Source organism: Rattus norvegicus, chromosome 5 (genome assembly GCF_036323735.1).
Source record: "Rattus norvegicus strain BN/NHsdMcwi chromosome 5, GRCr8, whole genome shotgun sequence".
NCBI lineage: Eukaryota > Metazoa > Chordata > Mammalia > Rodentia > Muridae > Rattus > Rattus norvegicus.
The window spans coordinates 92,645,297-92,673,007 of NC_086023.1; the positions used below are offsets into that span (position 1 = coordinate 92,645,297).

General features: G+C 39.8%; 1 protein-coding gene and 2 long non-coding RNA genes across 10 annotated transcripts in view; 2 read left to right on the forward strand and 1 right to left on the reverse strand.

Annotated features, from left to right (window-relative positions):
- Positions 1-20,230, reverse strand: part of Rasef (RAS and EF hand domain containing) — a 70,379-nt gene extending 50,149 nt beyond the window's left edge. For 3 of the 5 annotated variants that reach the window (XM_039109490.2, XM_063287358.1, XM_063287359.1), the window contains exons 1-2: positions 19,357-20,230; positions 121-267 (exon numbers count right to left, since the gene is read on the reverse strand). In XM_039109490.2, coding sequence (XP_038965418.1) covers positions 121-267; positions 19,357-19,697 — 488 coding nt within the window. In that variant the 5' untranslated portion in view covers positions 19,698-20,230. Of the gene's footprint in view, positions 1-120; positions 268-19,300 lie in introns of all 5 variants that reach the window. The other 2 variants (NM_001277334.1, XM_039109486.2) reach the window with 2 other exon arrangements.
- On the forward strand, positions 264-3,350 carry LOC120102901 (uncharacterized). 3 transcript variants are annotated; one of them, XR_005504809.2, is made up of 4 exons: positions 264-542; positions 758-1,012; positions 2,353-2,546; positions 3,143-3,350. It is a non-coding gene; the product is annotated as an uncharacterized LOC120102901 (long non-coding RNA). The 3 variants fall into 3 exon arrangements; XR_005504808.2 differs by having other exon boundaries at positions 2,353-3,350; XR_010051843.1 differs by lacking the exon at positions 2,353-2,546.
- LOC134478999 (uncharacterized) lies at positions 17,776-27,454 on the forward strand. 2 transcript variants are annotated; one of them, XR_010051844.1, is made up of 2 exons: positions 17,776-18,067; positions 26,987-27,454. It is a non-coding gene; the product is annotated as an uncharacterized LOC134478999 (long non-coding RNA). The 2 variants fall into 2 exon arrangements; XR_010051845.1 differs by lacking the exon at positions 26,987-27,454 and adding an exon at positions 18,827-20,229.
- Positions 27,455-27,711: the final 257 nt, after the last annotated feature.

Consider the following 27,711-nt stretch of genomic DNA (forward strand, 5'->3'; position numbering starts at 1 on the left):
CTAAAGTTCAGGAAGTCCACTTACATCATAATATGATTGTGCCATTCAATCCTTTTACCACCAAGTCACAAAACAAGTTAAAGGACCCTTTGTGTCCTCAGGAAAGAAGTGGTTTGATACCTTTTCACTGCAATGGCCAAGTTTTCCATTTCTGTGCTCTGGAGTCTGATCTCACGGAGAAAGTTCCTTATCACATGTTCATATGGCTGGATTAGTCTTGGTTCCACAAGGTTAATGTTCTGATACAGGGTACTAACTTGTTCTTTTCTGCCAAAAATATGAAAATTAAATGGTATCAGTTTAAAAATATAACAGAAAATGTATAGGGAAGAGAAAGACAACCAAAAAACAAGAAACAGGAAGGGTATAAAAATCCATAGACTGACTCAGAATGAAGAGAACAGCCAAGGCAGGGAGCCTGTGTTTTCTGTGTTGGAAGATGGCTACCTGGAACTCCATTGGAAGAGCGGTGGAAGCAACTTAGAATGAAGAGTCTTCATTTTACTTGTTAAATATTGAATTGTAAAGAACTTGAGAAAAAGGTAAACTAGTTATCAAAATCTGTGTTTCTCAAATCCCTAACAAAATATGTATTAATCCTTGAACTTTGAAGAATTTATATACCTATTTTGTGATCAGTGAAAATTACTCAAACGCATTCACTTTTGTGGATACATTCATATATCTTTTTCTCTCTTGTGCTTCAAACACTAAATGTTTGGAGTTTTCTCACACCAATTTATTTTCCATTTTCCAGGCACCAATTAAATGTTCAACATTTTCATTATGTTAAAAACTACTGAAAGTTGGCACAAGCTCCCAGGCTCTGATCCACATGGCTGCCTCACTTCAGATGCCAGGCACCAGTTCAAGTGAAGTCTTTTCTAACTAAACAGCTGTACATCATCAGCTCCCATGAAATACGTGTGGGTTTGATAATTTCATAAAATGGCTCATGGAACTCAAGAAAACAATTTACTTTTAACCACTTACCATAAAGACTGGCAAAATGGTAAGGGCATAAAGGGATGACACTAAGGTCCGAACAGTGTTCATGCCCTGTCTATATCACTTATTCTGTTTATACTTTGATGTGTTCACCAACTCAGAAGTTCCCCAAGCACACTCTTAAAACCACAAGTCAAACTCAAGTCCAGCCCTTTTTTCTTCTCCAGAGTCAGGGATGAAAGTCCAAGTTCTAGTCCTCTGATACTGCTTTACATTTGTTTTTTGTTTGGTTGGCTTGCTATCCTTTGCTTGTCTGTAGTCATCCTCCATTCTGAAGCAACTTACAGCCTAATGGTGTCATCGATTCCATTACATGATAGAAGATAAAACATGATTAGACAGGCTAGTGGCTTTCCACCCACAGAAATCAGCAGCTAATGACCAGCATGGAATTGGGAGTTTTTTGAGTAACAAATTCTTTAGTCTTTATAGAAACACATACTGTGCTCGCTAGTTTTATATCAGTTTGACACAAGCTAGAGTCACTGGAGAGGAGAGGGAACCACAGTTGAGAAAATGTCTCAATAGACTGAGGCTGTAGATGGAACTGCAGAGCAATTTCTAGATTGATGTGGGCAAGGGATCCTGGGTTCTACAAGAAAGCTGGCTAAACAAGCCATGGAGAATAAACCAGTAAGAAAGACCCCTCCAATGCCCCTGCATCAACTCCTGCCTATAGATTCCAGTCCACTTTGAGGTCTTGTCCTTACTACTTTGGATGATGAAATGTTATATGGAACTATGAGTGAAATAAACCCGCCCTTCCCCATGTTGTTTTTGGCCATGATGTTTTATCACAGCAATAGTAACCCCAGCTAAAACACACACTCTGTGTGAATTTAATAACCACTGGACTGTCTACAAGCACCAACATTTTCCCGAACAGATGGGCTGTACACTGATCTCCGTTGACAGGCTACATCAGAGACAATGCAGTCTATCCTTCCTTCTTACTCTACTAGAGGACTAGGAGTATTGTAATTTGACACAAACTGTGACTGTGACAGCACATGATAGTAGCAGGGATTTCTTTTATAAAAGCAAATAACATATATACTGACTAAAAGACACAGCAGGTATTTGAAAAAAATTTATTCCTTAGATCTGAAATAACTTATCACAACACCAGCACAAAAGAAACGTTACGAGTTTTCAGTAGAGTTAAATATGCTAAAGATAGCTAGTTCTCACAGAACACCAAATCCTCTCATTCACACTGCACTGTTGAAAAAGCAGCAGTAGCACTTGGTTATTTCTTCTACTTGCTGCTCTCTGACACTGATTTCATAGCTATTCCCTGAATAATGCGAAATATCTCTTGTCTCCTGACCCTGATATGGAAAGATTACTCTTGATGTGCATGTATTACACTGGAAATGGTCCTGAGCAGGACAAGAAACCAAGAAGCTCACAAACCTTGCACAGTCATGGACAGTACCTATGGACCACAGTTTGATGACCACACATCACTCAAATACCCTGAACAGGAAATTCGCATCATCATCTCCATCCACTTTGACCAGAATCTGTTGAGGGCAGTATGTTTTCATGTTTGTTTTAGATGTGTCATTTTATGTGTATGAGTGTTCTACTCCAATGTCTATCTGTGTATCCCAGGCATGTCTGAAGTCCACAGAGATCAGAAGAAAAACCTGGGTAGCTAAGACAGGAAGATTATAAGTTTAATCAAGGCCATTCTACCTAAATTGTAGCAAATTATTGTTGTTGTTGTTGTTGGTGGTGGTGGTGGTGGTAGTGGTGGTGGTGATGGTGGTGTTTAATTAAAAGGAAGAAAAAGAAATTCAAAACCTGAAGGTTGAAGTGGGTGAAGGGCAGGAAGAAAGGGCAGGAAGGGTGGGTCAGGTTACAGACTCCCTGGACAACGCTGAGAAAGGTGTTTGGTGACCTTGCAGTTGTCAGAGTCCACTCCCTCCCTCTGGCAGGTGCAGACCATCTGCTCCTAAACCCAAGACAAACTTGAATTATTACTTTACTTTATCAGTGTCTTGTGACGTTACATGCACACTAGGTTACAGGGTATGGATCTTAAACGCCTCCCCAACTTGCCCTTGAAATCCTTTGAGAACAAGAAATCTTTTGCTCCTAAGATCCAAAGGTCTACCTTTCCTTTCAGGATCCCATTGTGCTGTTATTCTCCTTGTCCTGCTGACCTGAGGAAAATTGAAGACTCTGTCCCTTCTTGACCCCATCAACAGTATCCCTGAGTGCTGTGTCTTACAGTAAAATTCTTATCTAGACCTGACCACTTGTCCTCAAACTATAAGCTGTGATGCTGTAATCCTTCTAATAAAGCTTATCTACTGGGTAATTCTTTCTACAAAGAATTGGGTAACTTCCTTTCTACAAAGCCGCCATTATCTGAAATAGACAAGAAAACAGCAAGTAGAAAGGCAAGCAGGAAGAATTAGAATAAATGTTCTTTGTTTAAAAAAAGTACTCTGCTACTGTTCCCACACTCTGCTACTGACCCCACCCAGCCACAGATTGTGGTAATAGCAGCAAGCCTAGCTCTCCACTGGTGTCAGTAGGAAGCCAGACTGCATGGTCTCTCATGAATGTCCCAGGAAGTAAGACTTCAATAAGAAGAGGCTTTGGCTATGGTAGGGAAGATCATACTCACCAGATCCCAGATTAATTGCTGTACAACTTGAGTATATCATCTATTGCAATGTTTATAACCACAGAACGTATATTTCTATTAACATTTTGCAAATCAGGCAGAACTAAAATTCTGTTATAAGATAAATCTTAACCCTAATGATCCCAAATTTATGAGTTGAAACCCTCTCAATAGGATCTCAAACTCTAGCTTAGTGGGTCTCAACCTTCCAAATGCTGCAACTCTTTAATACAGTTCATCATGTTGTAACCTTCAACCGTAAAATTATTTTTATTGCTATTTTATACTTTTGCTGCTGTCATGAATTGTAATGGAAATATCTGTGTTTTGTGATGATCTTAGGAGACCTTATGAAAGAGTTATTCAACCTTCAAGGATGTTGAAAACCACAAGTTGGGAACCACTACTTTAGCTACTAATATTCAAGAGTCTTTAATAAAGGAATTAAGTTAAAATGAGATCATGTGGTAAATTATAACCCAGGCTTACTAGCGGACTTATAAAAGGAGGTGATTTGGACATATATATATATATATAAATGTATATATATACATATATATATGTGTATATATATATATATATATATATATATATATATATATATATATAGAGAGAGAGAGAGAGAGAGAGAGAGGACCGTGTGTAAACAAAAGGGAAGATAGCAGATATAAACCCAGAAAAAAGGCACCATGACAAACAACCCCTTCTGGTAATTTGGTGCTAGAGTTTTAGATTCTAAAGTTGTGAGAATTTTCTGTTGTTTAAACTAACTGTGGTACTTGATACTAAAAATGCCTGGGCAGCCCATAGGATCCAAGAACACAGAAACTGAATGGCAAAATTATAATTCGTTTTTGTACTAGAGACATCATAATTAGCCACTAATATACTATCACTTCTCAACTATGTTAAATACCTGCACTTTGGCAGAATAACTGGGATTCAAAGTTAATCCCAGAATTTTGAAACACAGTATGACATGAGTTGCATATTAACTCTGCTGCCTAATCAAGAATAGCTTAAAAATATCTCCATGTTGCTTTAAATTCTTTGTAACTTTTTCTTCTAAATTGTTCAATTTATTCAGAGGCTAATCATATTTTTTAAAAAATCTGTTCAAATTACATATTATTAATAAAGTCATAATGGTAAGCCACATTATATGATATGATATTAAAATCTGTCATTACCCCTCCCATTAAAGCTCAGGACAAATACTAGTTTCAGGAATGATCCACATGATTAGACAATAGTAAAGCACCGACAAAATGTCTTCTCTGAGACTGTCCCAAGCAATTTCTACACAGCTGGACCCTTCATGACTTTACCTGGAACATTTAGACTAACAGGATACAAAACCTAAAGGTATACTATGTGGTACAAATCTGTCAAAGAAATCATTCTGTAGAGTCCTTCTTTACCAGCTAGTCTCAACAGGTCCTTCACTTTCTGTAAATGTTTAAAGTAAGAGCAAATTATAATGACATGAAATCCCTTCGATCATTTTTTGATTTGTGCTTAGTGCAAAATTCTAGAGACAGTTGATAGTGAAATATATACATAGACTACTTATGAAAAATCTACTGTTGATAGAAACTGTGTATGCTGCACAATCAACCATTATATCAGAGTAACCTGTATCCTCATTTGTCCTACTTCATACACCAGGAACTTGTCTAAGGTGCAAAGTCTTGGGTTCACTTCTCGGCATTACACAAACAGGAAGTGGTAGCACACACCAATATACACGGAACTCAGGAGGTGAATGTAGGAGGATTGGGAACTCAAGGCCATCCTAGGCTATAAAATGAATTGGGCCCTAGACTGGATTCTCCAAAGGATCTGCGCAAAAGAGAAGAGAGGGAGTCCAACTCAGTTCACCTGGCTCACTGTTTCTCTCTGGGTAGCAAGGTTTTCACATCACAGCCAGGAAAAAGATGAGCTGAATGTTTCCTGCACAAGCAAGGTATCTGTGGAGTCATTAAAATTTCTTACGTCATGACTTAATGTCATGATAGTCTTGTGTTCCAGGGGTGTATCAGTAATCTGCCTCCCCAAGTACACTCACTCTTGATGTCAAAGGGTAAACTAGCAGAGAATATCACACTGCTGCACAGAGTTCTCAGTGTCAGGCACAGGGGTGCCAAGAAAGGTGTCAGGTAGCTGCTAACATTAGACGCATGCTACCTTCATAGACAACAAGGGCTAGTCTCAGCCAGTTCCACATGGATGCACAAATGGAGAGTTCTTTATAGATTAGGTAAAGATTAAGAGCCAGGTGATGTGTTAGTGAAGACCAGTACATAAATAAGTAAGTAAATAAAGTTTACTTCTGTGTTAATAGAGCCATTAACAAGGATAGCAATCTAAAGCATGCCTGAGGTATCAGATGAGAGTCAAGGGGAAAGGCACAATGAACTATGGATGAGCCTTAAATACTTAATATCTAAGCCTGTACTTCTTTTTAAGTTCAAAAAATCAAAACATGATTTGTATGAAAGTACTAATGATTTATTACCAATGAAAAATGACAACTTAAAATGTTAAAATGATACTGTTGGATTAACATTTTAAGTTGCAAGTATTACTATTGAGGTTGGGGTAAAGCTACAGATCCTTGAAAAAATGTCAAATAGAGCATGCAAAAGGTTTCAAAGGTCACACTTTTTTTTTATAAAACAAGCATTTCACTTAGATGACATATGTTTGTGTTTGCGTTTGTAGTGTACTGGTACTCCTGCAAATGTCTGCATGCCCAGTTTCAGGACACTCCTACAGAACAATCACATGCAGACACCACAGTTCCAGAGGAACAGAGTGACCCAGAATAACGAGAAATGCTGCTTGAAAAACTGGCCCTTGTGGTACAATTCCTGCAAATATAGCCTCACACTAGAAGTCTGAACTATTTATTGAAATGACACATTATATAGATCCTGGTTCTGTGTACAAAATCAAACTGTACTAAGTGTCTATCTTATTCAATTTAAGGAATATCAAAAAAGAAAAAAAAAACTTGCAGTCTGATCCTAACATCCAAGCACAGGAATTCAATATATCCATGCAACTCAAGGAGGAAAAAAAATCAGACTAAGTTCTATCCTCTATAAGCTCATAAAAGTTGAAAAGTTCTGTGATGATAAGTCAGTAGAGAACAGGTAAGTGTGATTGGGCACAGTCAGTACTTGGAGCATATGAAAATACTAACAGGCAGACCTGGGCTTCCCCGGCTCTGTTCTGCTGCTGAAAGATCTAAGGAAGAGCTCATGAAATGATTAAAACAAGATGTAAGTCAACAGAAATCCAAACGTATCACAGCAACACATTTTAAATACCTAAGTATGTATCTGTGCCTCATTCTCCCAAAAGTTTTAATAAGGAGAGTTCTTGAAAGATGAGAAAATTAACTAGATTCACTCAAACAAAAGGAAGAATTCAAAATGCAAATGGCTTCCTATTCAAAACCACTGACATTTAGTATTTGGGAGTTAGCCAATGAAAACAGCAAAAGAGAAAGAACAGAAGGCAGTGTGCTGCAAGAGTCACTGGCGTCTTCTGACATCATAGATTAACAGAGAGCAGCTTGTGCATTAGAGTTCAGGCTGACTTCAATGCTATCAACACCATCAAAGCATTGTGTGCAAGAGCCAACCTCTAATCTCCCTTGCTTCTATTCTGGCATCCACACTGGGACAGTGAGTTTAACAAAGGAACTGGCACTTACGCATACTGTAAGGTCAAACCTTTAGTAAATGTAAATATTCTGTTTTCCTGCTCCTCTTTCATAAAATAATTAGACACAGGCAAAAGCAGGAGACAAACAGCTCCTCAGAGCTCACATGGTGTCCAGAAAAGTTGGGATATTATAGGTAACAAGCGCAGAGGGCAGGAAAAGTCTAGCCTGACCCTGAGCAATTGAGCAGTCAGAGCTCTGTCTCCGTGATTCAGACAGTTGTCTGTCTAAGTTTTCAAGTCATGTTTTAATTAAATGATAATATGTTTACATTTTGCAATAAATCCTTCTGACACCAACAGACGAAGAAAAACAAAAACATTTATCTCTTAATAAAATAACAAGCATCTAACTTCAACGGGAATGTTCTCTTAGTCCAAAGCAATCTCATCTTCAGAGAACAATCAACTGCTAATGTCTGCAAATTTTAACTTAATAATCATAGTAGCAAGAATAACCCTAACCACGCACCTATCAACACTGAAAGTCATACTATGAACACAGCACAGTAGAATAGGATCACACTGGAGAAAGCAGTCCTCCAAACAGAATGAGGCACAGACATGTGTGGACAGAGTCTGCCTCAGTCCTGAGGAGCTGGGACTACACACACCTGTACTATCCTAGATATCTTTACATATGTTAGAAACAATATTCTTTTAGAAAACATTTGGATTCAACCATTTTATAAAACAACCTATAATAAAAATAATTTGTCAGAGTATAAATTATATTCCAATAAAATTATATAATTTGAAATATATTAATTATCCCTACTTTCAGTATCTTGACACAGTAGCAGCAAGTGAATATTATTGCAGTACCATTTGATCAAGAGGTTTTGAATAAACCAAATTCTGCTCCAGTGGTAGACATGTAGGCCTCAACTAACTAGCCAAGGCCTTTAACACTATGTACTGACTTCCAGATAAAACAGAATCACACTGCTGACCTTCAACTCCTCCCAAAGTCTCCGGTCCAGTCTCCTGCCTTCCACCCAGCTTCAAGCAGTTTGGAACAGCCTCCATAGCAAGTTAATTCTTGGAAATCAGCCAGATTCCTTACAAAGCCAGAGTAAGCCAGGTAATACATACAAGTGTGTATTTACTCATGCACAGGTTCTGCTTCTCCCTAAAGAACTCCAATTGTAAAGTAGTGTAAGTCACTATATGCTGTCTGGAGCTAAACTACACAAATTCAACTTCTCAGGACATGGTTACATTTTTTACAGAAACTGGACTGAAACCTCAATTTCTGTTGATCATTAATTCAATACCCTCTCACTTTCTAAGATTCTTATTTTAATTTTAGCCACTATGCCAACTTGGATAACATTTGCAATCTTTAACCTAAAGTCACCGCACTGTATCTTGCAGGAGACATGTAATGCCCTGTCCTTTTACATCAACACAAAACCCTCAAATTTTAACTCAGAATCCATCAAATGCTCTGTAAGCCTTACTTCAAGCCTCATTTGAGTCTGTATCCAAACAGGCCACAATAGCTGTATATAGCAGTCTATGAATGAAAGTCACACTGGATGACACCTCTTGAACCCTGGTTTTCAAGTGGACAGAGGCTAACTCTTGCCTTCACTGAATTCTCTCAGGTGCTTGTGTACTCACTCTGGTCTTGAAAACACGACTAAGCAGTCACAACCCAATACCTCCCTCCTTCAATCTATCTTCACCTTAAGGAAACCAAATAGCAAAATCCTTTATTTTCATTTTTATTCTCAAACATCTACTGGTTCTTAGAAAACTGAAATTTGATTGTTAAGCAACTAACATGACTTCCTTATTACGTGGTTTTTTACTTAGACTGTCACCATTTGTTTGAGTATTCTAGTTACAGAAGTGTACTGACATGTCCTGAGACAGAAGCAGGTTAGAAAAACAGGGAAAATAAAAAGGAGGCTCTCATTTTGGCATCTAGTCAAAACCTCTCATTTGCTGAAAATGAGAAAGTCCAGCACTCCAAGGCTAAGGTTTTTCGCCTATTCCCAGCAAACTGTGACCACTTTTGACACTCCACTCCCACATCAATAGACAGTGACCCCAAGACTAAACATCAAGCACCATTTTGTTGGACCATATTGGAGATTGGTTCTAATGCTTTGATTCAATTTGGAATTTGCATGTCCAAACACTAAAGGTCATTGTCCCCAATTGGTTTTTAATCAATCAATAAAGATGGCAGTGGCCAATGGCTGAGCAAAGGGAGGTGGGGTGAGACCCTTAGAGAAGCATGGGCTATGAGGCAGTGGAGAGAAGAGAGATCCCCAGATGCAGGAGCTACAGGAGAGGAAGCCAACCAACCATGTGAGAATTCCAGTGAGTGCCCACTGGCCACTTCTCCAACTGGGCTTAGGGCAGCAGCAGAAGGTTTAGGCGTGCCTAGTCATTGAGTTAGCCAAGGCATTTCAAAAGTAAGCTAATGTGTGTGTGCCTTTCAGTCAAAAATCCAAAAAGTTCCACAGGTGGAAGCATGAAACAGGCTGGGAGCACAAAGCAATGTAGCCAAACTCACTGCTGACTGAAAAGGTGAGTGACAACAACAACAAAATCCAAAAGAAGCACTTAACAAATGTGAAACTAGATATTCAGAGCAGAAAACATTACCAGTGTCCATATTCTAGATACCTAAGTCCCATCACAAAAAAGTCAAACAAGATGAATCACCAAGACAACACGTCTCCTCCAAAAATTAGCCGCTTTGTTGTATATTCCCTCAGCTTCTAGATAATGCATAAAACAGCGATTACAAGACAGTGACTGTAAAGATGTTCAAAAATAGAATCGATTTCTAGTGCCTAACTAGAAATATCATGCTACTAACTAGCATTCATGGGAGCGGAGTATACTGTGCATTGCTGAAGGAGAAAAGTAATTATCAGTATCACCCAGCTATAAGCCCTGTGACCTGCTACAGTGACCTGTCTTCAAGACACACTACTGTAATAGTAGCACAACCACTTTTTTTATTAGACCTAAGGCCCACTCCGTAATATGAAACCCATAATTGACATTGCTAATGTGGCCAAGAGCCTGAGACTAGATAGATTAACTGGGGCCTAGTGGAAAACTTACTACTATAATTACTCTGTTAAGGCACACAGCAATAAAATAACTCCTAATGGCATGCTGCTATATTCATAAATCAGTGTAACAATCAACACACATCAGAGAAGCCTCTTCTTACAGTGCCTGAGAATTAACACAGAGCCTCACAAGTAGGCAATGTACAGAGTGACTGGCATTACATCACTCTATCCTAGATGAGATATTTTCATCAAATCCTTCAAGGCCCAGGAAGCTATGCAGAAGAGGAGGCAGAAAGATAGTAAGAGCCGGAAATAGGAGCCATGCGAACAGTGTCTTTGGACACCACAGGAGTGATGCATGTATGAGCTAAAAGACTGTGAGACCATGCACAAGGCCTACAACGGTTCAATTTAGACAAGATTCCAGCACTGAAAGGGGTAAGTGGGCACAGGATCCAACCCTACTCAAGTAGCTATCTACAACTGATATCCATTGACAAAGAGAAAATCAGCTTTTTATAATGCAGACTCACTAGGTTAGGTATATAACTACACTTCAGGGAAAGGCCCAGTTCCCAAGAGTAGATGGCTAAGGTGAAATGAACTCACTAGTATTTCTATTTTGCTTTGTTTTCAATTCTTTTCATCTCATGGGTGTTTTATTTTGATTTTCATTGTATGGGTTTCTTTGTGTTTCTTATTCTTTTTTTTCCTTGCTTTTTTGTTTCTTTCCTCCTTGTTTTTAAAGACAGAAAGAACATAAGGTCAGATAGATGGGGAAGAGGAGAAGATCTTTCAGCAATTAGGAAAGGGGAAATAATCAAAACACATTGCATAAAAATTTTTCAACAAAAACAAAAATGAAAATGGCAAAAAGTTTAAGAATATGAAGGAGAATAAGAACAAATGACTTAAAGACTGTGAAAACAAATGAAGGAAATAATATTAACAATTCAAGAATAGATGCACTCCTAACTGTTTAAAGGTGACCTTACAATTCATTACAGTAGTAAAATGCCCACTCCTCCAAAGAGATGGAATAACAGGGATCCCTCAAATTACATAGGTTATGGCTATTACTTCTGGTTGCTAACCACAACTGGGCAATCCTGCTGTTGAAGACAGGACACATTTTGGTCAGAGATGTTAGAACTAACCTCAAAGTTTCCTAATGACATATACAGTATACTTAATATAATAGGAAGTCACTACCCTGGCAGCTGAGAAAGAAAAGTCTTCCCCAGCTTTATCCCCTGTGTTCTACAATACAAACTTGCTAACAAGAGATGCTTACTGGTGAAACAATAGCACAACGACTTCAGGGAAATCACCTAATTTGTGATCAGACCTGATACCCACCACTAAAAAGAGAATCCATTCCCTAAACCTATTCAAACAGTACTACCAACTAGGGACCAAGTGTTCAAAGAGTTAATGCACATGATCAAAGAGCTATGTCTGAGAAGGTTATAAACAGTAGGAGTGAACTTACTTCTGTTGATCTGTGTAGTAGTTTAGACAAAAAGTTCCCCATAGGATCAGCTATTTGAATACTTGGTCCCCAGTTGGTGGCACTATTTGAGTAGGTTTAACAGGTGTGGTCTTGCTGGAGAAAATATGTCACTGGGGAACAACTTGGCTGTTTCAAATCTACCCACCCTTCCCAGATGTTCAAGCATTAGACCTCAGCTTCTTCTCTAGCTGCCATGTCTGCTGCTTGCTGCCATGCTTTGGAGCCATGGTTGATCTTATCCTCTGGAACCAAATAAACCTTTCTGTTTGGAGCCAGGCTAACCCAAGACTTTCTCAGGGCATGAGGAAGTACAAAGAGCATGCTATATCAATGCCCTTATACAGAGGCAGACTTGACAGGGTAGTGGATGTGACTGAAGTCATAGCTTAAAAGTTAAGGTTTCAGTTCCTGGAAACTGAATTTTCCTTTTGAAGAGAATGGCGTTATCAGTTCCAAAGCCACTGTGTTCTTGAATTGGTGATGCACTTTAGAACTCTTTGTGCAGCATTGCTTGATTAGCTTCCAGTGAGTCTGTCCCATTTTTTTTCTCCTGAAAACTGTATAAAAGATAGTGTGTTTCTTAATAAACGTGCTTGGTATAAGCCATCAACTTGTGCAAGAGCTGGTCACAATTTTCTTGTCTTTTTTTATTATCTCTTCCCCAATCCTCCCCCTCAGGGACTTGTCACTGAAAAATGACCTGCTGGTCTACATCACACTTCCTTCTATGAAGTCAGAGTGTTTTATCACTGTAACAGAAAGGTAACTAATATAAATATCTTCCTCCCTTTTTTCCTCAGTATTGCTCACCTCCTTCCCCAGATAAAGTCCTGACTCATTCCTGTTACCTTTCTAGATGGAAGGGTTTATTTGGACTTGTGGTTTCAGAGGGTTAGAGTACATAAGGTCAGAACAGAGGAGGTAAGCAAGGCAACTGAAAAACCAACTGAAAGCTCACATCTTGAACCCTAAGCTGTAAGCCTCAAGAGCAAACTCAAAATGCAAAGGTCTTCAAATTCTCAAAGCTTGTCTCCAATGACACTCCTTCCTCAACAAGGTCTCGATTCCTAAGCCTTCTCAGAAGTATGACCAACTGAGGACCAAGTATTCAGATGGCAAGATTACAGGAGATATCGCAATCAAATTACTGTTGTGGTTTTTAAAAAAAGGCAGAATGTTCCCGAGAATACCCTGGCGGTCACTCGTTAGCTAGTTCCAGCTCCAGCGGGTCACTGGAACTAGCACTAATTTATCTCAGTGGCTCCATGCTGCCCTCAAGTACTCTCTGTCTCAGGCTGTCCTTAGGCTGTTCCAGCACGGCACCCTGCCCTCATTCACAGCTGCCTTTTCATGTTGTTACCACGCCAGGCATACACATCCCAATTTCGTGGAGGGCCCAGTGCCCTTCCACCATACACTCTCTTGAACTCAATTAAGTTGCCACATGAATGAACACACCACACAATAACCTCTGATCCAATTGATAAGACATTTTGCCCATCTAAACAGCACAAAATCCTGTGTACACCCATCCCTTATAACTAATCATAACGTCCTGTATTTATGCTCAGAGAAGAATCTTAACATCTGCCATTTACTCCCAGCTCCTTCTGGCTCTGGCTCCCTCTCTCCTTTCTCAAACCTTTCTCCTGCCCTTCCTTCCTTCTTGTCCAATGACAGGCTTCGTTCTATCCTATACTTCCCTTCCTGCAAAATGACATCAATCTACAAATCACCATAGTTACAAATACATTTTTGCTGAATGCACGTATTGTCAAACTTCCTCTGCCATATTTATCTTTATATCCATAGATTAGTGCTGTCATCAGCCTTGATTTAGAAATCTTTACCCAGTGAATAGTTGTTTCAGTAGATTCATGTTCGGTCAAGGTACTGAGAAAAACAGTGTTGAGTGCTCATCATTAACTGAGATACTAACATTACCCCTTCCAACACTCAGTACACAGCACTTAAAAGATGACACATTAATGTGAAGAGTTCAACTATAATCAGGAAGACTGAGCGATCTGTCAGACACTGAGCCACCAAGCAGGCAGCATACACCAGCTGGTCCACGGCCCCCTGACATGTAGACAGCAAAGGGCTACCTGCTCTGGCCTCAGTGAGAGAAGATGAGCCATACCTCGAGAGATTTGAGGCTGCAGGAAGTAGGGAGGCCTGGAAGGTTGGTGTGGAGTCGGGTGGGGACATCCTTTTGGAGATGGGGGAGAAAGAATGGGGATAAGGAATTGTCAGAGAGCAGACTTGGAGGATAATAACTGGACCGTTAAAAAAAATTAAAGATAATTTTTAATAAAGGCTATAATATATTCCAGCATACAACGTAGTCTACTCTGCAACATATGGAAAACTTTTCTTGGGGAAAGACCCTGACCAGTTAAGCTTCCAACCTTTAAAAGTGAGCCCAAGAGTTTTTCTGCACCTACAAAGCAATTTCAAACAGTAATTGATACTAATATGGTTCAACAGACTAACTGTCCACCTCATGACAGCACCCAAAGTTGACAATATTGTCCCTGTGTGCTATAATGTAAAATATGATACAAGAGGAAAAGAATAATAATAATTGATTACTATTACTAGTATTGAATACTATTACTAATATTTTTCCAACATTGATCTGTATAATTGAATGCAAGGTTTTGGAATGTAGTGTGATACTGGCCTCAAACAATAATTTACTGATATTTTAATTATTTTAGATCTAGAGGAACTAAATGTTTACCAAATGAAAGGACCAGAATTATCTATATTTAGTATGTTTTATATTTTACCTTTTACAATCTATTTTCACCATGAATTTGATTTACTCTTAAATCATATATTTTAATGATATTCCATTATTACAGCTCATCTTTTGTATATACTAGAACTCCGAAATTAAAATAGTTATTTTGTGAAACATGAACTGTTTTTGAAAAAAAAATGTTATCTAAAATTGAGGGAAAAAAAGAAGGTAGCCTGTTTTGTGGGCATTATATGGTTGTGATGCTCAAATTCACATCATCTGTGGCTGCCTGCATAGTTCTTACACAATACTGAGCCAGCTGACATATAATCATAGATGTATAGGGCCTTATAGGACCTCACACTACCCAGGAGAGCAGTTGGGGGTTATGGTAGGAGTGGGGTTGTAAGGGGAGACCAGAAATCATTGTCCTCAGTAATATAACCACCGGTTAATTAATCATGCTCCAGTGACAGTTGTACTGGTAGTAGTTTTTGTTTCTTTGGTTGGTTTGGTGGTGGCTGTTGTTGTTGTTGTTGTTGTTGTTGTTGTTGTTGTTGTTGTTGTTTTGTCAACTGAACACAATATAGAGCTAAAGAGAAGAGGTAACCATATTTTAAAAATGCTTCCCTAGACCATCCCACAGGCAAGCCTACAGGTCACTTTCTTTACTGGTGATTTATGTGAGAGGGCCCTGCCCACTATAGAGGGTGCCAACCCTGAGGCACTGAGGTACATAAAACTTAGGCTAGCAAACTAATAAAATGCACCCATAACCAGCACTTCTCCATGGCTTCTGCGTCAGTTCCTGTCCCCGGGCTACTGCCTGGAGCTCCTTCCTCAACTTCCCTCAGCAACGGACAGTGACCTGAAATGTGTAACATGAAATAAGCTCTCTCCTCTCCAAGGTACTTTAGAATTTTATCACAGCAATAGGAGCTCCAACTAAGGAAACAGTTTCACATCTGTGCTCACATGAGTGGACCTCTTTAAACTGAATAGATCACAAAGAAAAAAGAAAAAAGACTTCCAAGTGGGATAGGCACTTGGTAGAATGAGGAGTTGGTAGAATTGGGAGAATAAGATTGGTGAGAAGGAATAAGGCAACTAGACTGAATTATATACAGGTATGAAATTGCCAAAGAATCAATCAACTTAGAGAAAAAGACATGAAAGGGAGCATGGACAAGAAAGCGTAACCTGTGTTAATGACCCCCTAAATCCAGAATATCTAAGAGAAAAGCTGTAATTCTTTATATAGGTCGTCCCTCAATTTCCTAAAAGAAAACAAATGTAAGCATGCATTGGCATACACCCCAAAGATTTACATTCTTTTACAGTGTGGTATAGATTGGTCTGATGCTGCTGATATTCAAATGATAAATTCTGTATCACAAGACCTGGCTGTGTATGAATCTGATTTGAGCAGATTCTCACATATTCTAGCTTTTGTTGTATAAACTTTGCCCCAAAAGTTACCCATGATTGGTTAATAAAGATGCCTAGAGTCTGTTGCTAGGGAGAAGAGACAGGTGGGTCTTCAGTTCCCAGCTTGGGGTCTAAGGCAGAAACCAGAAGTGAGAACAGAGAAGTTCCCTAGGGGTAGCATGGACCATGAGTACATGGTCATGAGGTCTGACCTGTTGGAGTAAAAGCAGCCTAGACATGATAAATGCAGCCTAGAACATGATAAATGATATCAGGGCTATGGACAGGGAAGCAGGCAAAGTAGCACAGAGTGCTTTTAGGTTTATTATCCATAAAAAGGTTTGGGTCTTTTCTTTGAGATCTCAGATGGGGTAGAAACTCCCAATAATATTTACCTCAATAACAGTGCAATTTAATGTCTTCTCTAATCTCAAAATTATTGTGGACCATGGAGTTTAAACGTAAAACCACTTCATATTTTGCTTGGATGATCTAAAATGCAGAAGCTGTCAGTACTAACTTGCTTTAATTCTGTGGGAAGGAAACATTCTTTTTTTTTTTTCTTTTTTTCTTTTGTCTTGGATATTTTTAATTTACATTTCAAATGTAATCCCCTTTTCCTGCCCCCTCCCATAAACTCCCTATCCCATCCCCTCTCCCCCTTCTTCTATGAGGGTCTTCCCCCACCCAACCACCCACCCCTTTCCGCCTCATCACCCTAATATTCCCTACACTGGGGGATCTAATCTTGGCAGGACCAAGGGCTTCTCCTCCCATTGGTGCCCAGCAAGGCCATCCTCTGCTACATATGCAGCTGGTGCCCTGGGTCAGACCAGGTATAGGCTTTGGGTAGTGGTTTAATCCCTGGGAGTTCCCGTTGGATGGTACTATTGTTCTTATGGGGTTGCAAATTCCTTCAGCTTGGAAGGAAACATTCTTTTATCTAGTATATTTCTGTTTTCAACTGGATATATCCAAAGACAGGGATGGTGCACCCCCAAATAAGACAGAAGACCAGTCTAGGAACAAGCTAGAATGCTAAACCTTTCTGGAGGTTTCACTATTACTGTAGAAGAACACACAATACTTTATATCAGAACAACCCCAATATATCACAGTAAAATTAAAAAGTACCATTTTCCTTGAAGATTAAAATTCAAAGCTGTGGGACTAGTGTAATGGCTCAGCTGTTAAGAGCACTGGCTGCTCTTCAAGAAGAACTGAGTTTGGTCCCCAGCACCCACATCAGGCAGCTTACAACTACTTATACCTCCATCTCTATGCAGATCCAATGCCACCAGTCTCTGAAGGCAGCTGCGCTCATGTGTGAATACCCAAAGACAGATAGAAACCATTTAAAAGAAAATAAATCTCTTTTAAAAAATTCTCAAACCATTAAAAAAATCTTATTTGCAAATCACAATTTATTCGCAACTGGTCTGCAAATACTATTTAAAGAAATATCTGAGAAGCGTTATGGGCACACCATAAGCTTATTAAGGACATGAACTTCATCGTTCCTTGACATTTCCTCCAGAAGCCTGAAAAAAAAAATGCTGAAAATAGTGTTTGGCATCTGTGGTGCATTCAAAGGAGTCCACAGAATGAATTTGCCTAAAATAATGCAGCAGAGCATGGATAACAAAAGTTGTGGGCTTTTCATCTTGTTGTGACTTTTTTTTTTTAAATCAAGTTTAGATGGAAGAATGAAAAAGTGAACAACACTTTGAGGAAGTAGAGTGCCAGTAACCCAACTTACCAAAACAGTTTATTGCTGCCATGGCAACAATCAGGCGGCTCAACTCAGCTTGGTTCTTTTTCACTAGACCAACACAAGAAGGCAAACATTGTATCTGTTAACCTCCCATCGGAAGGGCTTGGGACAGGTCTATCAGGTGACACTGACAGTTTAATAACCTCTGACAGCATTTGGAAAGATAATCATCCACTAGGTATGGTAAGTCCTGGTTTGTCAACTGATTCTAGAAAAGTCAATATACCCTTGAGAGGTTAAGTGTCAAACATCTGCCTCTGAAATCTGATAAGGAAAAAAAAAAGGGAATGGTCATACTCATACATGGAATCTCTCCCTACTTCGTTTTCTAAATGGTTAATTAAAGAAACAATAGTGACTAGATGTGCTGGAAAGATGTCTGGAAGAAAAGGCACAGCCTACAGCAACAGTGTTTAAATGTTTCTACTTCTCTAGCTGAGGTACTGTGGGGTTTGTTTGTTTTTCCCCCACGTGTATGCAAGGGATTAGTCCTCACACCCAGTTTTTCAATATAATGAGTCATACAACCTCCCTGCACAAAATTCCCTTACCTGAGGGAGAAACTAGGATGATGAAGCCTGTGCTGTAAAGCTATCTAAGGGAGCCTTACACCTCCCAGGATCCTTTCCTTTCTTTGAGAACCTAAGTCTCAGATATACAAACTCCCACTTAAAACGACACCTTTCAGATCTTAATAACAACAGACAGAGCTCAATAAAATCACAGCCAAATTCCAAACACAAAGCAGAAAAACTTCCAGTGAAAAGCAGAAATGAAGTGAAAATGAGAGTGAAATTCTCACCCTAAAATCGCCCTTTGTACTCCTTCCCTTGTTGGGAATAAAGTTAGTAACTTGGTAATAAGTTATTTTTCTCTTATCTGTAAGGTCATGTTGTGATTGTGTCATTTCATCTACTGAATACAAATTATTTTTCAGATTAGAAGACCCGGGATCAAATTTCTGTTTTTAATTAACTAAGAAAACCAATTGCAACTTGTGATTTTAAATTTCTAGTGTTCTTTCTCATTCAGTCGTAAACAGACAAATCCACTTCCCAAAGTATCCTTAAAAGGAGCGACGTAGTGCACATCAATGAGTATGTGAATCCAGTAATGCTGCAGCTTCCTTTTCGGCCTTAACAAACAACAAATGTACAACTATTATTATATAGAATGCCAAACTGGCAACCTACTTAGGCTATATCTTCTTAGTGCGGCAGTGAGAGAGCAGAAAAGGTGACCGGTGAGGTCATTGTGAGCCACCCAGAGTGTGCCAGCTTCTGCTGCACCAAAGGCTACAGGTGTCAACTACCACAGCCTTGCAGCAAACTCCTAAACTATCAGCAACTCCAGATCTCTTTTCCCTTTCGGAGAAGTCACCGCCAGTTGTTGAACAGAAAAAGCAACTCACAGATTGGGTGTCACGGTTGCGAAGCGCACGCCTCCCGCGCTCGCCCGACCACGCACCTGGGAATGAGCTGGGCCTCCTCTCCGAGGCGCGTGTGGAAGTCCCGCCAGGCGGGGCCGGGGCTCTCAGGCTCTACCGCGTCCCAGAGGCCTTGGGCCTCTCCGCTGTCCTGGCCGAGCGCTCCGCGGAAGCCACGCGCGAACTCCGGGAAGGTGATTGCGCCATCGCGGTCCGTGTCGAGCCCCAGGAACACTGCCTCTGCTTCGGCTTCGGCCACGTGCAGCTCCGCGCACAGCGTGCGGAACTCCGCACGTTCTAGGCGCCCGGAGCAGTTCGTGTCATAGGTTGTGAAGACGGAGCGCAGCCGCGCAAGTTCCTCGGGGTCCGCGTCCGCCTCCATGGCGCCGCTGGCCACCGCCGGGCTCCGAGCTCCGAGGCTCGGCCCGTGGAGCAGGTCCGGCCGGTTCCGCCACCTGCCACGGGATGTCCGGGTGAGGCGGGGCGCAGGAGAGCGAGGCTCTTGCCTCCAACTGCTGCTGCCGCCAACTGCTGCCTCGAGCCACCTAGTGCAACGGGCCACCTCCCTGCGAGTAGGCTCCACCCTACCCAGGAGCAAAGACACACAGCCTGGCTCTCACCCAGGCTTTCTTCTGCAACAGCTGGACCATCTCTTTGCTAAGCTTTGGGGGACTTACCGGAGGCACCCTGCACAGATCATAGAGGTCTCTTACTCAAGTTCTCCTCTGCACCCTAGATACTAATCCTGCCTGCCTGAGCATGGAGTGCAAACACACCCACCAAAGAGGAAAATTGGGTAGGGATAAGAGTTCAAATTGGCTAAAGTTTTTGGTCATGTATTCTCTCTTAATTTCAGACACGTGGAAAGCCTGTCTATGTATGATTCTTTTTAAAATAAATCAAAGAAAAATGTACCTGAAGACCTTATTCTCTAATTTCATGTTTATTATCATGTTGATCTCTGATATCCCTAAATAGAAAAACACTTTGTCACTCCATGATTTCTTGGCCTTTGGGAAAAAATAATACCAAAATCACTTAGAGAAAGCATTCTTTTTCATTTTTGTATTGAAAAAAAAAAACAATTTTAATCGTTTTCGCCTGTCCTAACCTCCCATATTCTCCCCTAGTCACCTCCCTCCTTCCCCAACTTTGTATTCTCTCTCTCTCTTTCTCTCTCTCTCTCTCTCTCTCTCTCTCTCTCTCTCTCTCTCCCTCCCTCCCTCCCTCCCTCCCTCCTCTCCTCTTCTCTCTTTCCTCTCTTCCCTCTTCCCTCTCTCCTCTCTCTCTCTCTTTCTCCCTCTTTATCTCAACAAAATAAACAAAACAAAATATCCAAACAAAAGGGAGAGGGAGGCTTTCTGAAATATGAAAGGCCTGTGGCTTAGACTGGAGTGTAGTTGATAGGTGCAGGAATATTCCATTGGAGAAAACTGATTTTGCATCTGCCATCACCTAACAATTGCATATAGTTTCTTAGTGGTAGGAATTGGCATCCACTTCCCCTTTTCACACTGGGATTTTTATTTTTCTGGGTTGAACATGTGCAGATATCTTGTGTCGCCACAGTCCTATTACTTCATAGAGGATACCACTCCTGTTGTCTGTGAAGACACTATTGCCTTGCAGTCAATCTCTGGCTACACACAGATCTCTGAACCTCAAGGAGAGGGGTGTGATAAGGATGTCTAATGTAGGGCAGAATGCTCCACAGAATGTACTGACTGTGCATTGTTCAGTTGTGGGTCTTTGTGTTATTACCATCTATGGCAGGAAGCATCTCTGATGAGGGCTGAGCAAGGCACTGATCTATAGGTGTAGCAATATATAATCAGGAGTAATTTTATTGCTATCTTCTTTACCAGAATAATAGTAGTGGAATTTCCCCTAGGTCCATGACCTGTCTACTTGTAGGTTCTTGACCACTTTAACAGTTTCAGGTATGAGTTCTGTCTCATGGAGTGGTCCTTAAATCCAATCAGGTCACTCCTTAACATTTCTGCCATGACTGAGTCAGAATATCTTGCAGGCAGATTGCTGTTATAGGTCACAGGATTAAGACCACATTCTCTAAACAAGATTTAGGATATTACATACATATTCCTCTGGTCTTAAACATTTATTTTGACAATGCTAATTGTTTCCTTGACAATAACTCCTTAATACATAGTGTCTTTAAAAATGGTTCTACTTAAATTCTTGCCCAGATAAGCAGAGTTGCTCAAACACCAGGAATGTTGAGGCAAGAGGATTGCCATGAGTTCAAAGACAGTTTTGGCTATAGAGCAAGACCTAATCACATAAAATTAATAATGACAATAATAATAGTTACAACAAAGTAAAACTCCCCTTGTGTTTCCATTTCCAGGAAATCCTCAGTTTGTCTGAGGCTCATTTAAAGACTTCTTTGTGTCAAGTTCCTGGACTCTGAAATACATTTGGATTGCTTTTATGGTAGCCTTGTTATTCAGTTCCTCTACCTTTAGGGCTTTATTTTATGTATTGCCATTTCTTTTCATTGTAACACTGTACATTGGTTATTCATTACTGTGACAAAATGCCTTACCAAAGCTATTTAAGAAAAGGAGGGTTTATTGGCTTAGGGTTTCCAGGTACGCATTCCTTGGTGACAAAGAAGCCATGGCAGCGGAAACGGGCAATAAGACTTGTCTTATGGCATCCACAGGTAAGAAGCAGACTATGATGAATGTTTCTGCCTTAGCTTATTCTCTTTTCATTCAGTCCTGGACTCTGCCTATAAAATGGTGTAGTCTACATTTTAGATGCATCTTACCTCCTCAATTAATCTAATCTAGAAAACTCCTTCACTGACATTCCCAGAAACTTATTCTGGGAATAATTGTATATAATGTCACTAATTCTATATAATGTCAACTTGGCAACCATTAAGCATCACAGATCTACCCCTGGTCACCTTGACATCCAAGCACAGCAATTTAAGCCATAACCTTTCACAATTTGTCCCCATAGGCTTATGGCCATCTCACAATGCAAGATAAATTCAGTCCAACTTCAAAAGTTTCCCTAGTCTTTTACAATTCTAAAGAATAATACTTAAAAGTCCAACATCAGAGTATCTTCTGAAACTCAAAACAATCTCCTTACTATGAGCTGATATTTAAGAAAAAGTTGCACAATCCTCATATACAATGGCACAGAGGGAACAGTCACATTCTAAAAGGGAAGACAGGGTGTTAAGAGACTCCTCACATCTACACTCACCCCATTCAGCAGGAGATCCCATTCAGACCCTAGATTAGGCAAAAACCTTACCCAAATACCTCTTTCCCCAGAGAGATCCTTTCTTAACTGGAAAAGAAAATTAAAAATGTCTTACTTTCTGACTTGGGCAGAAAAACAGCAGCAAATGTCCTTACTGCGTAATTTTTAAGAAGAGAGTAAAGGGAAGGCTGTGTTAGAATGGCCTGGGATGCAATGGTATATTTTGATTGGCTATGTTAATTTGATGAACTAAATGGAGTTTTTTCTTCTTTTTTTTTTTTTCCTCCGGGGCTGGGGACCGAACCCAGGACCTTGCGCTTCCTAGTCAAGCGCTCTACCACTGAGCCAAATCCCCAACCCCTTAAATGGAGTTTTTGATTGCTGGATTTCAAACTTTGGTTAGCTGGACCTTGGTAATTAGCCTCAGGAGGAAGAAGTAGCCAAAGAAAAAGAATAGACCTTGGTATCGAGCTTTAGAAACATATTCTGATAATTTTTGAAAGGCAGAGGGAATGGGGGAGAAGGGCAAGGCTTGAAAGAGCCACACTGGCCAGAGTCCCTTCACAGGGGTCATCTCAAAAAGTGATTCAGCCAAAGCAAAATTAAAACTCAGTAAGGTTTCTTACTTTCTTAGCTTTCTAAGAAAGCTTTTGTTTTGTTTTGTTTTTTTTTTTGTTTTATTTTGTTTTGTTTTCTACTCCTGTAGCTCTAGGTTTATAGTGGAATCATCTATGCTTCAAACAGGAGCAAGCAATGTCTAGAGATTTCTTCAGTGAAAATTCCATGAACTTTGACATCTCCTACATCTACAAAATGTACTGCAGTTTAGGCTTCACCTTTGAAGCTTCATGCAGTGGTCTTCAAGAGCCTCCTTCAGTCATGCTAGCCCTACCATACACTGCCTGGTCTCAGACTCCAGGACCCCTTCAATTCTACATCATTCATGCCAGTAGAACCAGCATAATGTGAATGACACTACTAAGTTATAGGGCTAGCTCTGGATAAAGCCTGGGTTTCTAGGCCATGGTTATATTGACTTCTGTGTACCAACACTGAAAAACACTTCCTTAGGTGGCTGTTCTGAACAGGGAGTCTTTTAGATTTTAGTTTCAGTTTAGGCTTCTTTTCAAATGGTCCATTCTTAGGTGAGGCCTTTCCCTCATGCTGAATTCACTAGAATCTCCATGGATCTCTATGCAGAGTATTCAAGGACTTTTTAGTCCAGTTCCAAATTCTTCCACATTCAACTCAAAAGCTATTTCCATTGGTCAGTTTTATCATAGCAACAGTACCAATTTTCTGTATTAGTTACTTGGCATTTCCCCCTGTTATGGACACAAGACTTTTCCTGGAGAGATGCAATATACTTGTTTATTCACCCCAGATAGGGAGCCTATGACAGACCAAAGTATGGATACCACCAAAGTTCAATTTAGTGAGCCACAGAGTTTAATTGTAGTTATTTATAGGAATATAGGTGAATGGTTATGCAGAGAAAATCCTTATCCTGTATGGAAGCGTCCTTTGTCAATAAAAAAAAAAATGCTGTTGGCCTATTAACTCAAGCAGGAAATAGAAAGGTGGAAGATCCCATACAGAGAGATGAATTCTGGGAAAATACTCAAGTCTGGGAGATTTGTCCCAGACACAGAAGAAGACCATCATATGAAACTGAGGACCAAGTAACCACCCACATGGCAGAACTTAGATAATGGATAATAAATGGATAATTTAAACATAAGCTAGTTGGAAAGCAGACCGAAACACTTATTAATATGTAATTAAGTCTCAAAGTTATATTTTGGGGAGTTTATGCAAACTGTGGGAAATCTGTAAATTGCAGCATTACTTACAAGAGCATAAATACCTCAAAGACACTTGTTTCAATAAGCTCACTCCTGCACTAGTGGCAGCTCACTAAAGTTGGAAACCTGAAACACATTGCAAAGCCTATGAGCAATCATCAAGTTTGAGGTTTCCCTCCCAGGTGGCTTAGTTGCCTATATCTGTTCCTGGAGACCTGACTTTACAGCTTCAGCTCTCTGAAAATGACTCAGTAATCTTTCATATTTACTCTTGGGAGGGAAGTTGCTAGGGAATGTGTATCGTTTCCAGTATTTCCTGAAGTCAGTTTGAGTTATTCACTCTGTCACAAGGAGATTCCCTTCCCTGAACATTACAATATTTCTATTTTAGAGGAAACTGCCACACAGCATTATGACAATGGAATGCAAAATCACTTTAAGGAAGGAAAGATTTATTATGGTTTACAAGTCCAAAAGATACAAACCATCATGTTAAAGAAAGTACCTCAGTAAGAAAGCAGCAGAAAGCAGTGAGGCAACTGTTCAGACAGCCTTTGCAATCATAAAACAAGGACAAGTGTTTGTGCTTTGTTTTTCCCCCGTTTTCATTCGGGCTAGAAGTGGTATTTCAACCTATGGAGAGGTAGAACTGCCTGTTTAAAATGAATCCTCCCACCACAATTAATTTAATCTAGGTAATATCTCACAGACATGGCCAGAGTCTTGTCCCTTCTGGAATCTAAATCTTGTCAATACAGTAATATTAACATCATACTCAGCATTTCAGATTTTTATTGTTAATCACTGGGTTTTTTTTTAAACACCGGAATTATAGAGGGGTCTGCCTGGCACATTCCTTCTGAGAAAATGCCACTAAACTTAAATCTCACAGCTGAATTTCTGAAAGAATCTTGCTCCTTGAATGGTGCACTGAGTGAGGTCATACTGACACTTCCTGAATGGTAGAATGGCCATGGTCACACTCACAGAACTCTCTGGGATCTAATACCTACACAGCCCCATCCAAAAATGTAACTAGTAAATTATGATACTCATTCTACCAGAAGTTCTCATCTCAGCAACCTGATCCCTAACTGAATGTAGTAATGTGTAGTCTGAAACCTAATACACCAGTGGGCTTTATCATTATTGCAATAAACTTTAATCGTAAGCAGTAATTCCATGTACTTTCTCGTAGATTCTAAAAATTGATTTTTCCATGCAATGTGAAAAACGACAAGGTTGGAAATACCTTTACAGATTTACATGGAAACTGATTAAGCTGTATCTTTGTAAGCTCAGTCTCATGCAGTTAGATAGCAGTGAGTGTTTGTGTTTTGAAGACAGATGAGTTAATGTTTCTGTACTGCTTAGGTTGAAGTGTATTCTTAAAGATTGTTCAAGCAACTTCATTCATGATTGTCACCCAGTATTTCTTACATCTTTTTTGATCCAGCCTTTTCTCTAGACATCAAGAAACAGAGATAGTAAAAATGTCATTTTATTTCCACTACATTAACATACACCAGACAAGCTAGATGAGTTTGTTTTTTTGTTTGTTTATTTCCTAGTAACATAGCCAATACACAGTTATTTTAAACAGTAGCCATTTATTTGTGCCATAAGTACTTTGTCACCCATTTGGGCAGGGTTTGGCTTGTTGGTTTTAAGAGTTGCTTTCTCTAGTCACTTATCAAGCTCCTATAACATGAAGAGAGGTGCTGAGTCATTGCTAGCCTGTGCTTTCAGAAGACTGACACTGGCTATTTCACATTCTGACAGCATTCCAAGATGGTAAGTCCCATACACTGGTGTACTTTAAAGGTCAGCGTATGTTTTAAAGATCACTGTTGGTACTGTTCCACAAACCAGAACAAGTCATGTAAGAACACCTAAGTCAATGTGAAAGGGCACCACATAAAGTCATAGATGCTGAGGTATTTGCTTCTCTGTATAGCATTACCAAACAACAGATCACAGCAAGGACACTGTGACAAGCACTAATATATCTTGTCAGGCTGACTTTCAGATCATTTCACTGCCACAGCTGAGTAGTCATGTTCAAGCACTTGTTATTCTGTTATTCAGCAGCTAATGGTCCCTAGTCATGTGGCAGTGTTGATCCTCCTGTCAATTTTGCACTACCTGGAAACCGTTTTTGACATTTGTCTTAATTCAAGAAAAGGAAAATGATATCAGAATCTAATAGATAGACTAGATACACTGTGGACACTCTATAATGCTCAGATTAACCATCATAGAAGTACCTTGTGAAGATAGAAATAGAACAAAGATTTAAAAACACCTTAACTCAAAACATATTCTATTGTGTTTTAATTAATGAGCAGGGGAATTCTCTGGATAGGCAGTCCCAGTCCTCAGCAACCTAGTGCTATTGTATAAATGCAAATCTTTCTCCTTTTAGCCATATTTATCTATAAGTAAATTAATAGCTCTTTGTTAACAGGATGAATATTGGCATAAATCTGGCCTTTTCTCTCTTTCATCTAATGACAATATTTATCAGTGTCAGTGAAATAGAATCTGGTTCCCACAGTTTCATTGCAATCTGTCACTTACAAATTCAAGGCTTAACAACCTCTTCTCTCATATCATGTAACAGGCTGCAGGAACCTTTGGGACATCACCAGCCTTGCTCTATGGAGAAAGCCAAGAAAGACACAGAAGTTCTTCTTTTACTATAATACAAAAGAAAGGAGTGAGCCAGGAATTGGAGATAACACAGGAGCCTTTGACAGCCAGAGTCACCACTGTGGTTTCTAGGAACAGCCCGCTCCCTGGCTGTTTGAGAAGTATGGAAATCAGATATAAACATAGAGCAAGATTCTTAAAGATTTCCTTGGGGAGGAAGAGTTTTGTGATCTGAAATGCTGCAAACACAAATTTGGGAAACAGTTCTACTGAATCCTTTCAGGAATGATAAAACACTATTAATATTGCCTAGTTAGGAAAACCTTTAGTTTCGAGTTTGATATGGTCTTAATTTAAATAAATTCCCACAGGAAAAACTGTTCTTAAAAATATGTTTTGTAAAGCTACAGGTTAATAAAAAGTAGGGACTTAAAATAAATGACTCATTGTTGTAGATTAGCCTGCTTTCCCATAACAGTAACAAACGCCAGTCTGGCAACCTGCTCTTTACCTGAGAAGTGGGAAAAGGGTTTAATGGAAACGGATTGTAATCCACAGTGTAGAGTTTCCATCGGGCATTGGAGCTTTCCTCACACAATGACTTAATTTTGCACTTACTCAGCTTTAAAAAGCTCCAATAGGCCAATTAAGATGGAACTGAATATCCCACAAATGCCACGCCACTGAGGGACTATC